Source organism: Taeniopygia guttata, chromosome 2 (assembly GCF_048771995.1).
Source record: "Taeniopygia guttata chromosome 2, bTaeGut7.mat, whole genome shotgun sequence".
NCBI lineage: Eukaryota > Metazoa > Chordata > Aves > Passeriformes > Estrildidae > Taeniopygia > Taeniopygia guttata.
This window is the reverse complement of record NC_133026.1, coordinates 129,229,843-129,244,018: the sequence shown is the minus strand read 5'-3', so window position 1 is coordinate 129,244,018 and position 14,176 is coordinate 129,229,843. Positions and strand designations below refer to the sequence as shown.

General features: G+C 38.8%; 1 protein-coding gene across 3 annotated transcripts in view; it reads right to left on the bottom strand.

Moving 5' to 3' along the window:
• PTDSS1 (phosphatidylserine synthase 1) overlaps positions 1-14,176 on the bottom strand; it is a 28,424-nt gene that overhangs the window by 12,397 nt on the left and 1,851 nt on the right. For 2 of the 3 annotated variants that reach the window (XM_012572092.5, XM_002200116.7), the window contains exons 2-6: positions 10,360-10,451; positions 8,817-8,861; positions 6,583-6,707; positions 3,407-3,565; positions 653-804 (exon numbers count right to left, since the gene is read on the bottom strand). In XM_012572092.5, the coding sequence (XP_012427546.2) occupies positions 653-804; positions 3,407-3,565; positions 6,583-6,707; positions 8,817-8,861; positions 10,360-10,451 (573 nt within the window). The remainder of the gene's footprint in view (positions 1-652; positions 805-3,406; positions 3,566-6,582; positions 6,708-8,816; positions 8,862-10,359; positions 10,452-14,176) is intronic. The other variant, XM_012572093.5, reaches the window with a different exon arrangement.

Below are 14,176 nucleotides of genomic sequence, written 5' to 3'. Positions count from 1 at the left end.
AGGCAATTCACTGCACTTGACCCTGTTTCACCTATGCCACTGGTAGTGTGCAGATAACCATGCTTGCTACCAGCCAGCAGGAAGAAGGCAGGAGAGGGGCAAAAAGCTATGAAAGAAGCCACACCTGGACAGCTACGAAATGGCATACTTGGCTATAAGCTGTTGCCCTTTTACACAACAAATGCCTCTGTATTTTACAATTACTCCATTTATTTTAGAAGGTCAGCAATGAGGTAAGGCAATTCACAGCACAGGTACTATCAGCCCCATGCCCCTACTGCAATTACAACTAGTGCTGACAGATTGCCACACTAATGTATCACCAAGGTGAGCCCAAATCTAGTTCAAAAATGTGTGATGAGAAAACAATCACAATTTGTTTTGCTCCTTGACTTCCTCAAAGTTTTATGTACACCAAATAAACTGAAAATGCAAATAGCGTATTGTCCATTGGCATCAATATTTGTAACTTAAAACTGCAAAGGAAAATCATATATACAGTCACATTTACAAACATATGCTGTACAGGAATATTACTATGACATTGATATTTAACATTGAAAATAAAATTACAGCACTGTTAGCACAGGCAGATTCCATGCTATTTTTACACATGCAAAACAATGTTTATCAAGCTTTAATTTAGACCTACTTGAAGCTTGCCCAGTGATAGGTCCTCATCTCCAAGAAACGACAAACTACCATGCCCAACCAGATGCCACCCCCGTTACAAAGCAGGATGTCCAAAATTACTTGATCCCACCAGCATTCAGCAAAATTAGGCAGAAGGTGCATGAAGAAGAGCTATAGAACACAGCAAAAAGATACTGGGTGAGGAACAGCAGAGAATTCATAAAAATTCTTTTAAAGTACACATTAAAAAATCAGTACACAGCATACTTCAAGGGCATAAGCCACAACCACTGAAATTGGATGGACATCTTCCATTAACTTCAGAAGGCCTTGAACAGAGCCACACAAGGCATCAGAAGGTTCCTTCTCGCCGCTTCCTGTTGAGGCTATGCTGTATATAAGGATACCATGAAGCTGTTGGCCTCTTGAAGATGATACAAAATACATTAATAGAAATCTATGAAACAAGCAGAACTACTACATTTCTTGGATGAAATAATGTGGTTTGTGCTTTAAAAAAATAAAATTAGGAGCATCTTTGTTTCATTTTTGCTGAATAGTTTTAATTAGTATGTTTTCTAAACCAGCAACAAGATGCAGCAAGTAAAATGTATGTATTTGCAAAAGCTGTCAGTACTAAAGCATGGTGGTGTTCAGGACACAGGACTTCTTTATTTGAAAACTCTATTTTCAGGAAATTTAGTGACAATAAAAAAATTAAGAGTTCAACAACATTTCAGACACCATTTCAGCAAGCCTATACTTAACACAGAATGGCTCAAGAAGTTAAGATGACATTCCACTCTACGGATGCAGTGAGGGCAACAACTGGTCAGAGTTAAGGCAAGATATAAACATACTTTACCAAGAGCTAGAAACAGATTCATTGCCTCTCTTTCTCCTTTAAGAAAAATTATTTTATTATTTTATTCTATGAGAAAAATCACTACAATCCAAAAAAAAAAAGACTGTAACAGAAAAGTTACCTATGGACAGGAAATCAATACAGCCATATGTTAAGCAGTCCCTCTGCAATACTCAAGTAGATAATTAACAACAACATAGCAATAATTAACATAGCAAACTAAAAAGCGTACCTCCACAAAAACAGTGCAATTCTTGTCAGTTAATGTACATACACTTTGGCTGTGGAAGATTACTGGTATGATTTTGTAATAAAGTATCTTTTGTTCAGAGATGTAAGCATAAAGTACTGAAAGAAATCAGATTTGAGAAAAGGAACAAGAATGTTTTCTGTATACAACAGGAATGAATGCTGGCTCATTTACAGTACATTACAGTGACTAATACTGGCAATGACAATTCCTGTGAAAACTCTTGCAAAAGTGTATCAAAAGCAGTTGTTTTTCTTTGACAAAGCTATGTGGATTTCAGCCTTTATAAAAAAGAAAATTTGAGTTTTTCTTCATGACTCAAGTGATACAGTGTTGTTCATTGTCCTACTAAGGTTTCCCCTGTCATATTTTCAATTAATTTAGCCTGAGAGAGGCAATAGCCTACAAATGTCAGTCATTTCCAGGCAAAGACACCAGAAGTTACAGATAATGAGGCAGCAAAACCCAGAGCACAGGTGTTATCCTGACAGCCTCTAAGGTTCTCCAGCTGCTTTCTCACAGTAACAGACCAAGGTCTGCCTGCTTCCCAACTTTAATCCGACAGTATGGAGCATGAGCCAAGTCTCCCATTTCAGAACAAGGAGTTGGCTGAAATCCGTGAATGCTAATAGGAAATACTCAGCTAAATCCCTGTATAACTGCCCTGATAACTACTGGAGGTTTCTAATTACTCTCCTGAATTATCTAATTTATCAAAAATCCATTTAAGTGGTGATAACATATCTGTATTTTGAACCTTGTCCAACACATTATCTGTTCCAATAATTTACCTTCCAAGGGGAATACTAGACACCTGATGCTGTGTCAAATTGAAGATGAGGGTTGTGTAATGAACAATAAGAGTAGGAGTGAAACAAATTCAAATACATTATTTTTCAGAGGGAAAAAATTAGTACAATAACTAGCTGAGATATTTTCTGTGAATGGGTACTTGTGAAATCCTAATCTTGAGCAATTTCAAAATTACTTAGAAAACACAGTATCCTTCAATGCCACAGTACAAAAACACATTTTGAAGAGGAACTCATGGCACCAGATTTTCAAACCCAAAATTTAATTTTAGACTAATAAATCTTCATCTCTATTTCTAAATTAAAAATACTTTGTCAGATAAGCCAAGCCTTCTCAAGACAGAAAGCTTTACATAAAACTGGTTTTAAAGGCTAAGTTCAGGTGTTTACATCAAGAAGATCCCTCAACTCCATTTCACTTGTATATTATGCATGACTATACACAATATGTGATATTGTTGTATGTGAGGTACAGGGACCAAGAGAGTAGTTCACACATATTGCAAGGTAAAAAGGAGAACAGTTGCTCTGAATCAGGAAATACGTGAAGTAGAAAAAGTAGCATGATCCCTATAAAAGGAGAAAATGAATTATGAATGGCACAAATAGGCTGAGCTAGACTTCCTTTCTATTCCAGCAGTAATAAATCACTTACATAAAACCCAGCTTGCTGCATTTCATTCAGTTCATTTAGCTGCATCAATTACTCAGCATCTGGTTTATAAGACTTAAAATGTAAACCTATACTGAGAAATAGAGAGCCATCCTTCTAGTAACATTCACTCTTCCCCCAAGAACAATTCGCATCTCTTACCTTTGCTGATAATTCAGATAAAAGTGGCCTACCTCAGTGAGCTCCCAGGTGATGCTAATAGTCCAGCAGAGCCCATAGCTGCGGATCAGCAAAGCCTTCATAGCCCAGCCCCAGAAATGTCCAAAAGCAAATATATCAAAGTGGCTGAGGATTCTCTCCCAGGTGATAACATGACAGTTCACTGCATACTCCTGTCATGAAAAGAAAAAAACACAGAACAAAATTACTCCATCAACACACACCTTCATAAAGAAAAACATCTTTCCATCTAGTGCATTAATCCTGGCATTATAAGGTATTAAAACTAGCATTATTTCATTTTCTTATCCTTCTAAACCGTGACAGAAAACTTCCAGTATTAAAACTCAGTGCCATCACAGTACAGCTTTAATTTAAAGGGAAATAGAATGGACCTTGGTGCTGGAAGAAGCATGTATTTCCTAAGTGACAGAGAAGCAACAAAAACAATAATATTCATAACAATAAAACCAGTAAACAATACTCCAGAAAATACTTATTTGGCTTTCTTTGGAGTCTTGATTTGAAATAACCACCTTTCTCCACATTCATGTTGTCTGGTATTCAGATGTGGCTCATTAGTGGCTAATCCTCCTCAGTTTCTGATGTAATGTTATTTATGTCAAAGTTTACTTGAGTATCTTTTGTGTCTTTTTTCCCTCATGAAAGCAATTTCCCAGAACCCATTCATATTGAGGACATTTAGTCACAGACTTGGACTGAAAAAAAAATTAGGGGAAGATCAAAGGGAACTTGCAAATGTTTTTTTGCAGATGAGCAGCAGATTCCTTGAGAATACTAATTAATATTCTGGTCACCCAGTGACAAAGGAACCAGGTTCTCAAAACATGTTGTACAGAAAGTGCTAGAAATCACTGCCCAACAAAAAAAAAAAAAATGTATGCCATCAGGAGGCTGCAATTGTGGGCTGTTTTCTCTTCACTGGGCAAAACCTGAACTATTCCTAACGGGAAACACACATTTAAAAAAAAAATCTCTAAAATACACATTGCCACCTGCAGGTGACAACTCGGCACTGCTCAGTGCTGTTGAATCAAGAATTCTCTTTCAGGCCAGAACTATTGCCAATCCTGCTCAAATGAACACTAATCAAGTTGAAGATGAGAGAGCAGAGAAAGACTTAAATCCTGGCCACCACAAAGAGAAGAACACACAATTTCATATAAATCCGTCTCTCAGCAGGCAGGTAAGTTCCACTGTGGGACAATAAGAGTTGTGCAGGTTACTGTAAGTAACCCTTACTGCAAGTAACCCTTACTGCTGGTGCTTTCTTGTGCCTGCCTGTGCTGCTGGTCAGAGAAAGGTGCACCACCTGTTCTAAGGATGGCAAACCTGCAGCTTTAGTGCACCAAGAGAACTGAAACTGGCTCCTTTTCCAGCATGAGAAGCACAGAATACACCACAGAAGGTGCAGGCTCCTTGCTACACCACGATACCTATGATGAGTGAACATAATGAGGCTACTCCAAAAGTAAAGCTTTTTTAATAGCTCTTGCTTTTTTGCTTTTATTTTTACTGGGGCTTTTTCCTCTCGATCTCATTTTTTCCAGCTGCAGTTCTGACAGCCATACAGTCACATGTGTTGAACTTTTTTTTATATCCAAGCAACTTTGCTAGTCCTGTGCGAGCGACCAAGCTGCAGCCTTCATTACAGCTGCACTTTAAAAATTTACTCCAACTTTAAATTACAATATCTGGATTGCAAAGCAGACCAGGACAAGTTTCCACTGACTGCTACAGCCAGGGAATCTGCTGTACTGTGGTTCTGTGCCAGTAGTAATACTAGTTCTCCCCTAGTTAGAATCTATTTCTAATTTAAATGACAGGAGAGCCAGGTGAATCTGACAAACAGACTCCTTGTTTCAGCAACACCTTTTGTTGCTCAGCAACACCACTGACACCAGTGCTGGGGCTCCATTTAGCCATGTTTCCCCCCACATCCCAAGGGCAGGCTGCCCTCACCTCTCCACCAGCACAGAAGGTTCCTTACAGAACCCAAAGTCACAGTCCAGAGCTGCACAGCACGCACTGCTGACAGGCTGAAGTGCAATACCTGAAGCATGCATTTTTCCAGGCAAGGAGCCTGCATGCAGCCCTCACTATCAATCAACTAAGATGAGCTTATTGCACTGTAAAGATTTCCATTCCCCCACGTGCTACAGGGCACGAGTTTGCAGCCACTGCTGATGAGGTGCTGTGCATTGATTTGCATAAGCAGTAAGCTGCCACCTGTGAAAGACAACTGGTCAATTTCCCTACTCATGAGGTATGAGCCCTATAAAAGCACCTAGTATATGACAGGTGACCATGGTGGACAAGGGAGCATGTTGGTCAGATGGTGAGGAGTAATTTGATGTGATAATGAGGAGAGCAATTGGCAATTCTTGCCTCCCCATGCAGCCTCCTCTTGTGCTTGGTGTCCAGCTGCTCATGCTAAGTTCTGCTTGCCTTCCTGTATAACTCACACCCTTCTCCCAGGCCTCCTTTTACAACCTCACCTCTGTGTTCATGTCCTCACCTGAAAGGGAAAGTTCTCCCTATGGAAAACTCTTTGCAAGCTGCTTAGTGAGCAGAAGAACCAGCCTGGCTTTCTATGCCACTCCAGGTTATGATCTGTAGAAATAATTTTCCAATGGCAACAGCATCAGTGCTCAGCTGCCAACTGACTGGAAGGGAGCAGAGTGCTGCAGTTGCCATACAAACTCGTACTCCACAAGCTCCATAGCACAATGGTAATGTACTAAGCTCAGAGCAACAAGATGAGACCTAAGTTCCTTGAGTGCAGCACTGTGGCATCAAAAACCCTGATCTGAGATGCATACCATACAGGCTACATTAAGATACTACCTCGCTAAGTCTATTTTCAGAATCCAGTGTAATATCTATTACCAAAAAGAATCCAAAGCCACCCCATGGAAAATATATATCATATTCCAAATTGCACACTCATCCAAACATCCACATTAGGAAAAAAAACATCCTGAGAAGACTGTTTTTCACACCAGCTGATTTCAATGTAAATAAATTATCATTGACACAAAGGACTTGTTGACTCTGTCAAGTATAGGCACAAACTTGCACTGCTCATGCCAACAAATTCAGATTTACCCATTCCCACTCATATAAAACATGCCTAGAGTATGTACAATAAAGTGTCATGAATACATACCATAATATCTGCTTCCCTTGTGGCATAGCGAAGATTAGGGTCCAGCCAGTACATCACTGCTTTTACCTGCTCAAAGTTGAGGAAGAGCACGAACACCAGGAACAGAAAATAGAGCACACTGAGACCTGCAAAAAGACTCAGTTTTAACATCATGTTCACTCACAAAGCTGCTTGCAACACAGAGTCCAAAAGGCTGCTTTCAAACAGTTGTTCTACAGATGAATTTCTATATGCAGCATCTACATACAGAAAAGCTGAAGAGACACCAGTCAGATGGCAATGTCTGAGCACTCAGCCCTTCATATCCCCTCCTGTGACAAGTGATACAATACATGCTCAACTGCATGAACCCAATCCAAACAAAATCAGTCTAACCAATTTAGACATGTGTAGTACAAGGCTGTGATCAAGAGATACATTAGGATCCAGGATTGCATTAGCTCTGTCCCTTTGCTTTAAGTATTCTTTGTCTCATTAATGCAAGTCCCTAAGGCTTTACACAGATTTCAACATAAAGATCAATTCAATAATGCCACCTGGCAATTCTGAGCTGTGCTGGTAATAAAGAGTAATTATAAACTAATGCACATCTGAGTTACTTTTGTGAGCTGGAAAATTTGCTGCTTGAACCTTTTAAAGAGAAATATGATTATTTATTTTCACACCACTCTAAATTATGAAATACAATTGCATTTAGGAGTATCATTTCTCTCCTTCAGTCTGAATAAGAATTTTTTTTTTTTAAAGAAAAACTTCTTAGAAGCTGAGTCCTAGGCGTAGCTCTGTGGGTAGATTAAACTTTTGCTGGGACCATATCTTTATTCACAAGCTCCCAGATATCAAAGACCACATTTGAAGGAGGCATACAAACACTATTTCCAGAGCCTCAAATGTACTTGTATCCTGCAGCAATGTCACAGAAGGCAGAAAGATTAATGTGAATAAAATTAGGATGTACCATTTAAAATAAACTGCAGCAATTCTAAAAAGGCCTTTTAAACTACAACCAGGACTCCACATGCTGATAGCCCCAGTGTACACCAGAAAGCAACTTTTGTTCAGAGACACACACATGCACAGGAAGTATCTATATGGTCCTGTGCAGTCCCTCTCAGAAACACGAGGGCAACAGATGTCACCCTGCTAAAGGAAGCACAGCCTGCAGGCCAAGGCGCATCTGGAAATGTTGAGGATGTACCAGTCCTGCCCTTCATCTACCAAAGGGGTCTGAGAACTCAAACACAGCTAAATGAACCACACCAGAAGAAGCAGAATTACACAGGGGAAGATGTTGCTCCTAATTTTGCATGCAGCCTTTTCCCAAAAGTACAGGGGTCAAGCTCTGACAGTATCAACATTGAGAATGACCTTTCACTCTACATGTGGTGAAACCTGAAGTTAGCAGTAGGACCTGTGCTTCCCAAACTTTCCAAGAAGCAGACTTGTTTAATGAGGACTATCTAATCAGCAGTATCCTCTCAATGTCAACAGATGAGTAATCAGCTACTTTGGGAACCTACTTATTTTTAGATATAAGATGGCAGGAGATGAACATTCAGTCTGCCTAAAAAATAATCAAATGTGCAGTCTAGCATATGCTCTGCAAACCCTGAATTATTTGAAAATAAAATTCCTCATGATTTTGCTGTGTAATTCAGATGTTTAAGGAGCAGGATTTCACTTGTTAGTTTTGTATCTAACAGAATTATTTTTCAAACTGTGAATGCAACTGATATTTACAGGTACTTTTAATTTAAAAAGTTAAGACTATGAATATATACATGTCGAGAATATTAATAAATGTTAACCTATGCTATTATACAATTTAATAAATGCATAAAGTAACAGCATACTTTACCAGCAATAAAAAAACCCAACTACTTAACTGTGTTTAGAAGTCAGACAGTATATGCAGTAGCTGGGGTCAGAAGAGCTGACAGTAGGAAAGGTGTGGGGAAAGGACATTGGGAAGCACAAAACAGGGTTAAAACAGAGTATCAGAATGAATGATCCCTTTTTTGTGATGTCATTTACACCATCCTGACACAGAGTAAGTCCAACGATATTCCCAAACACAACTAAGAACAGATTGTAAGCAACTGCTCAGGAGTAGGAGGAAAGTAATAGTCACACAAGTTTGATGCACAATTATGTTTCATGACAATTCCATTCATCAGAAAGTTAAAAAGGCAGGTCCTGCAAAATCAATGCAAAAGTTGGAAACACAAACTTACCAAAGACCATCCTCCATAGAGCAGGGTGAGGACGTGTAAAGGGTCCTATAGACAGCAAACAAAAAGCTTATTAGGAGACAGTCAGTAAAAACCACAGCATGTATTTTTGAATATATCATATATGACTACTTGGCATGAGCATGGATCAGTTTTTCATCAAACTATGTAATACACCTTAAAGCTGGAGCTCAAGGCTGTTAAAAAAAAAAAAAAAAAAAGAGCAGCAGATTTCAGAGTGGGAAAAGGAGACTGCCAGTTGGTAACATGACGATTTTCACTGTTTTTATGGAGTCATGTCCACAACAGTAGCATGCTGTTTGTTCAGCAGACAGCACACCTCAGATGTCACCTGAGGATGTCCTGACCTGGTTTCCAGACTGCAGCTTGCTCCCAATTAAGATATCCCATACAAATTTGTCTGTTTTAACAAAAAAAACATGGTGCTTAGCCTTCAGACCAACACAAAATGTTACTGAACAGGCCTCCTGAAATTTCCAAACTGAGCATCATATATAGCTGACAAGAAGGAAGACACCTATGCTCTTTACCGGTGTCAAATTATTTACTTTAGAGCCAGGGATGAAACTGATTTATTAGACTAGAAACCTCTCAGCTAATGTGAATAGCAGAGAAGGTAAATCTGGTGAAACTGAAAAACATCTAAAGATGAATCATACATATAGGTAGCAAGAAGTGGCTCAACAGATACTTTGAGCACACGCTGCAGACCACTCTTTCACCACTCATAAAATTCCTTTTTCTCTGGCATTCAATTTTTCAGGCAGGACTTTGTGAAAAGTATGTATATAGGATTTTTAACATATGGGAAAAACACATCCCAGCTCTGCAGTACAAAGCTGCCCTGAACATGATCAATATTTTTCCTGAACACTGCCAACTGTGAGACAGTTTAGACTTGACTCAGGAATCACGATTTGGCTGACAGCAAGTGGTAAAAATTAAAAAACCAAAACAGACAAACCAGGTGTAAGCATTTTTTCCACAGAATTAAGTGACACACACATGTTCTTACATTTTCACACTTTCTGCTCCTCACACAACTACCAAAACTTTTTCCCAGCTTTAACTTCTACTGAGCAATGGTTTTACATTGTAAATGCAACTTAAACCATTTCTATCACTATCTTCTGGTAAGGTGTTGTGTCTGAGAATTTTTAGAATTACACTTCTATTGAAACACACTGAGGAAAAGTCCTCCTAAACAGTATTTAGGGGTCTGTTAGCATTATTACTTACAATCTGAGCTGCAACTGCACATCTGTAAATAGGACACTGATTTTGAGAACTTGACTTCCTTGTTAAAAACAGGCTATAAATAACAAGCTATAAATAACACTTATCTCTGCTCAGTATGACTACAACCCGTTTTTAGACTGTTTCTTAATATAAAAGAATTCAAATGAATAAAGAAAAAACACACTTAGAATGGGTATTTAAATAGAAGTCAAAGTAAATACACTGGCAATAAAGGGAAACTCACATTTAAAAAACATGAAGTACAAGCTGTATAAACCTTACTCACCATTAGGAAAAGCTAGAACACTGATGATTAGAAAAAAGAAAATCACAGAGAGGATACCCCTCCAAATATTTTCCTCTGGTACAGAATCATCCCTAAATAGACAAACAACACAATATTAAAGCACATTATAAGGATGAAGTCAAAAGGCTCTCAAGATATATTATTTAAATAAAGAATATATGGAAATTTAATATAAGAAATATGTATGCCCATTATGTAATAAGACAGTAATTGCACAAAATTATTTTCACACTACACTTCTGGGTGTCTCCTTCTTACAAGAGGGTTAAATATTTAGTAAACATATGCAAGCCATTAGCATTGTTAGAAGTGAGTGTAGAAGTAATGACCAAATTTAACATAAGGTGAAAAAAAAATCTTCCTCCTTTAATACTTATAGAAACATCATCAAATTACTTTTACACAGCAACTTTTACTTTTACACCTAATCTAAAACCTCTGGAAGCCTGGATGCAATTCCTAGGTTGCCCTCTGCTGTTTTGGTGCCACTTGCAATATCCTTCACTTCCCTTTGCCTATCCTCAACATCAAATGCCTTAGATGAGAGAAATAATGATTACAATCAGTCTTTAGAAATAATGACTGTACAGCTTAGAATCTGTAACAGAGACACAGTGCAACTTAAAAGTCCCAAGGAAAAATATAAATTTGCTTTTAGATATATTAAGCCACAGCTCAGAATATAGCATCACGCATTAGTTGTGCTAGTGTTATAATATAGCCAGAAGAGAGACCTAAGAATTCAGTTAGGAATGCTGAGGCAAACTTGACAGAGCCCTTTCTTTTCAGGCAGGTAGAATATGGTAGCAAGATTAACAAAATAACCCTCACCTAACTTTTCTAACCAGCAGACACTTCAGTAATACAGTATATATCAGTACTTCAGTAATACAGTATACTTCAGTAATACAAACAAACTTCAGACTATCACAGTATAAACAGTGAATATTTCATAATATATCACCCACTACAACTAAAGTCAAAGTTTTACTATATGGGTAGTTAGGATGTACTTTTATTTATTTGAGTATATTTCTTACTTTATTCACAACACAATAACAAAAGACATCATAGAAAACTTTAAAGGTATAAAGCTCTTCCTGGAAGAGCATCTGTCACATTTCTGGATGGTTCAGTAAATAATCCATGACAACAGAAATGCTCTCCACATTAGATACTTGCTGCAGTTAGAAAATATTTCTCACTTAGCCAAATTATTTTTCTCTTCCTCAAAACTGAACCTTAGCAGCTTCACAGCAGGCTTTCATCGCTGTGAGGCATTTAAACTCTGTGTTAGTTTCAATGTATGGGAGGAAAAAGTGCATTAAACACAAATGGTTTCTCTGCAGGCCTTAGGGACTCCCCACAGCATTTTTTTAAACCAGCAGAGTTCAGCTTTACCAGTCATTTTCCAGCAGCCATGCTGCACAGGCTGACACTTTATACCAACTACAGACTCCAAGTCCCAGAGCTTAACTCTGGCTCCCTTGGCAATCCCAAGAACTTATGCCGTCCAGTGCATTTCCTAGTCAGAGTCTCCAGCTCTGATGCCTCAGATAGCAAAACCATATCCCTCTTTTAACACATGTAAATAACACACTGGAACATTCTGTCATGGCTGCCACCAAGAGGATGAACTATTTTTTTTTGTTTTTTGGATAGAACAAATAACTACAGTTGCATCACATCAATTCCTCACAGCCAACAAAGCAGCGAAAGACATTGTGATAACATCACTTAACTGCTGCACCAGGTTGAGAAGGAAGGTCCTCACCTCTGCCTATCAGGATTCTGAGTACTACTCAGCTTCAGAAAAGCTCTCCTGGTCATGTTGGCACCACTTCCCCCTAAAATCAACAAAGATGTATGCAGTGCTAAACTGCAATTCATTCCAAGTGAGTGGCACGGCATTTTATTTTGGCTTGCAGATATATTTCACAAGGAATAGACATCCAATCTTCTTTCCAGAAGCAGGTAAGAACAGACATGAGCAAGAAACTTGCTGCTGTGCAATAGCTGGTATAAGAATTATAGTGTTTACCTGGAAGAACTATTTTGGGGAATGCCAAAGAGAAAGATGCAATCATAATGAGCTGCAATTGGGAAAATGTGCTAAATCATCTCCTCAGCCCAAGAATTGTTGAGTCTGATTTTGAAATACAAGCATTTATGCAGCAAAAGCAAGGTTTCTAATGATTACATGGGAGGACAGATGAAAATTCTCTCAATTTTTACCCACTTTACGAGAGCACTTATGAATTCTGTGGCTTTTTAGAGAAGAAACTTAAAAAAACAAAGTGCATAAAAACTGCATAATCTTTATCTCCCTTCTGTTCTTCTCCAGAGCACTAGATTACAAAAATGTCAATGAGTGAGTTACTACATCACAAAAGAAAAAAAAAAAAAAAAAAAGAAGGGAGATACTCAATTGAGGGGAAAATAGCTAGGACACTGTATTTGGAATGTGGGAGAAAGAGAAAAAACATCTTCCATAAACTCAGCCAAACCTAAATACACAATCCAGTTTAATCAAGAGACATGGAAGACAAAAGCCCGACATCCTACAGGTCTTACTCCTGCTTCCACAAACCCCCGGCAGCTTCATACTAGAAGCCACAAGTCTGTCACCCTTCTCAGTCCTATTGTTGTGTCCCACAAATTATCCCCGCCAGGACTCACTCCTGCTGGTTGCCTCTGGGCTCAGAGAGTGCCACCCACCTCTATCTAGGGTGGAAGAGGACAGGGAAAGCTAGAGCCACTCCCCACCTCTGCCCCAAGGCACTGTGGAAGCAGAGGAGCCTGTGTCTTGTTCATTCAGCAGGAAACAACCAAGGAAGCTGCAGCCATTGTCAGAAGCACTAGAAAGATATGCTTTAAAGAAGAGAATACCCTCTATTCCCCACGTTAACACAGAACAATCAAAAACACATTTCTTTTGGACTACTATTATTACTATTATAATCACCATCATACCTGAAGATGACTGCTACCTGAAGTTCAGTTTCACCCTTAACTGCCAGCTCAAAGACAGTAGCAGCCACTCTCAGTGAAGCTAAGGAGGACTTCATGTTATGTATGGCTTGCTACACACAAGGCAAAAGCAAGCTTCTCAGAACCCCCCACATAATTCTGACACAAAGCATTACAGAAGAGACAAGAATTTAAGGAACACAGAATTTCCTCTGTCTATGGTAAAGTTCCTAAAAAAAAAAATTTTAGTTCACAACATCAGCATGAATCTATCATAAAAAATCCCCTACTCAACAAACTGCCCAGGAGACCTACGGAACAACTGACAGCACAGGGGAAGCAAAGAATCCCTTGTGACACCTTACAGGGAAGTCAACAGCGCCTTGTGCCCAGGAAGCAGGAAAATGAACTTAAACATCACCTTATTGCATGAGTCAGTGTGTAGGCTAAATGCAATAAGCTGATGGAAAGGAGCACAGACTGACAGACTGTAAAAGCATGTGGGAAAGTATCTCCTCTTCCCAAGTTTCTCAAAGAGTGTATATGGTTTGGATAGTGTCCCAAATGAGGCCCAGAGGCAGCACTCTGATATCACTCAGGAGATCTATGAAGCTCCTACAATAGTTGAAAACAGCAGAAGGAGGAGAGCGGAGAAAGTAATATCAGAATACCTTCTACAATCTGAGAAGAGGAGAAATAGAGAAGAGTTAAAGAGAAGTCAACTGGTATTTAAACACAGGAAGTGAGGCAGAGATAGACAGAGGGAAGAAAATGAAACCGAAGAAGTCAGTTAGAAAGACAGCAAAACAAATGGAAAGACAAACCA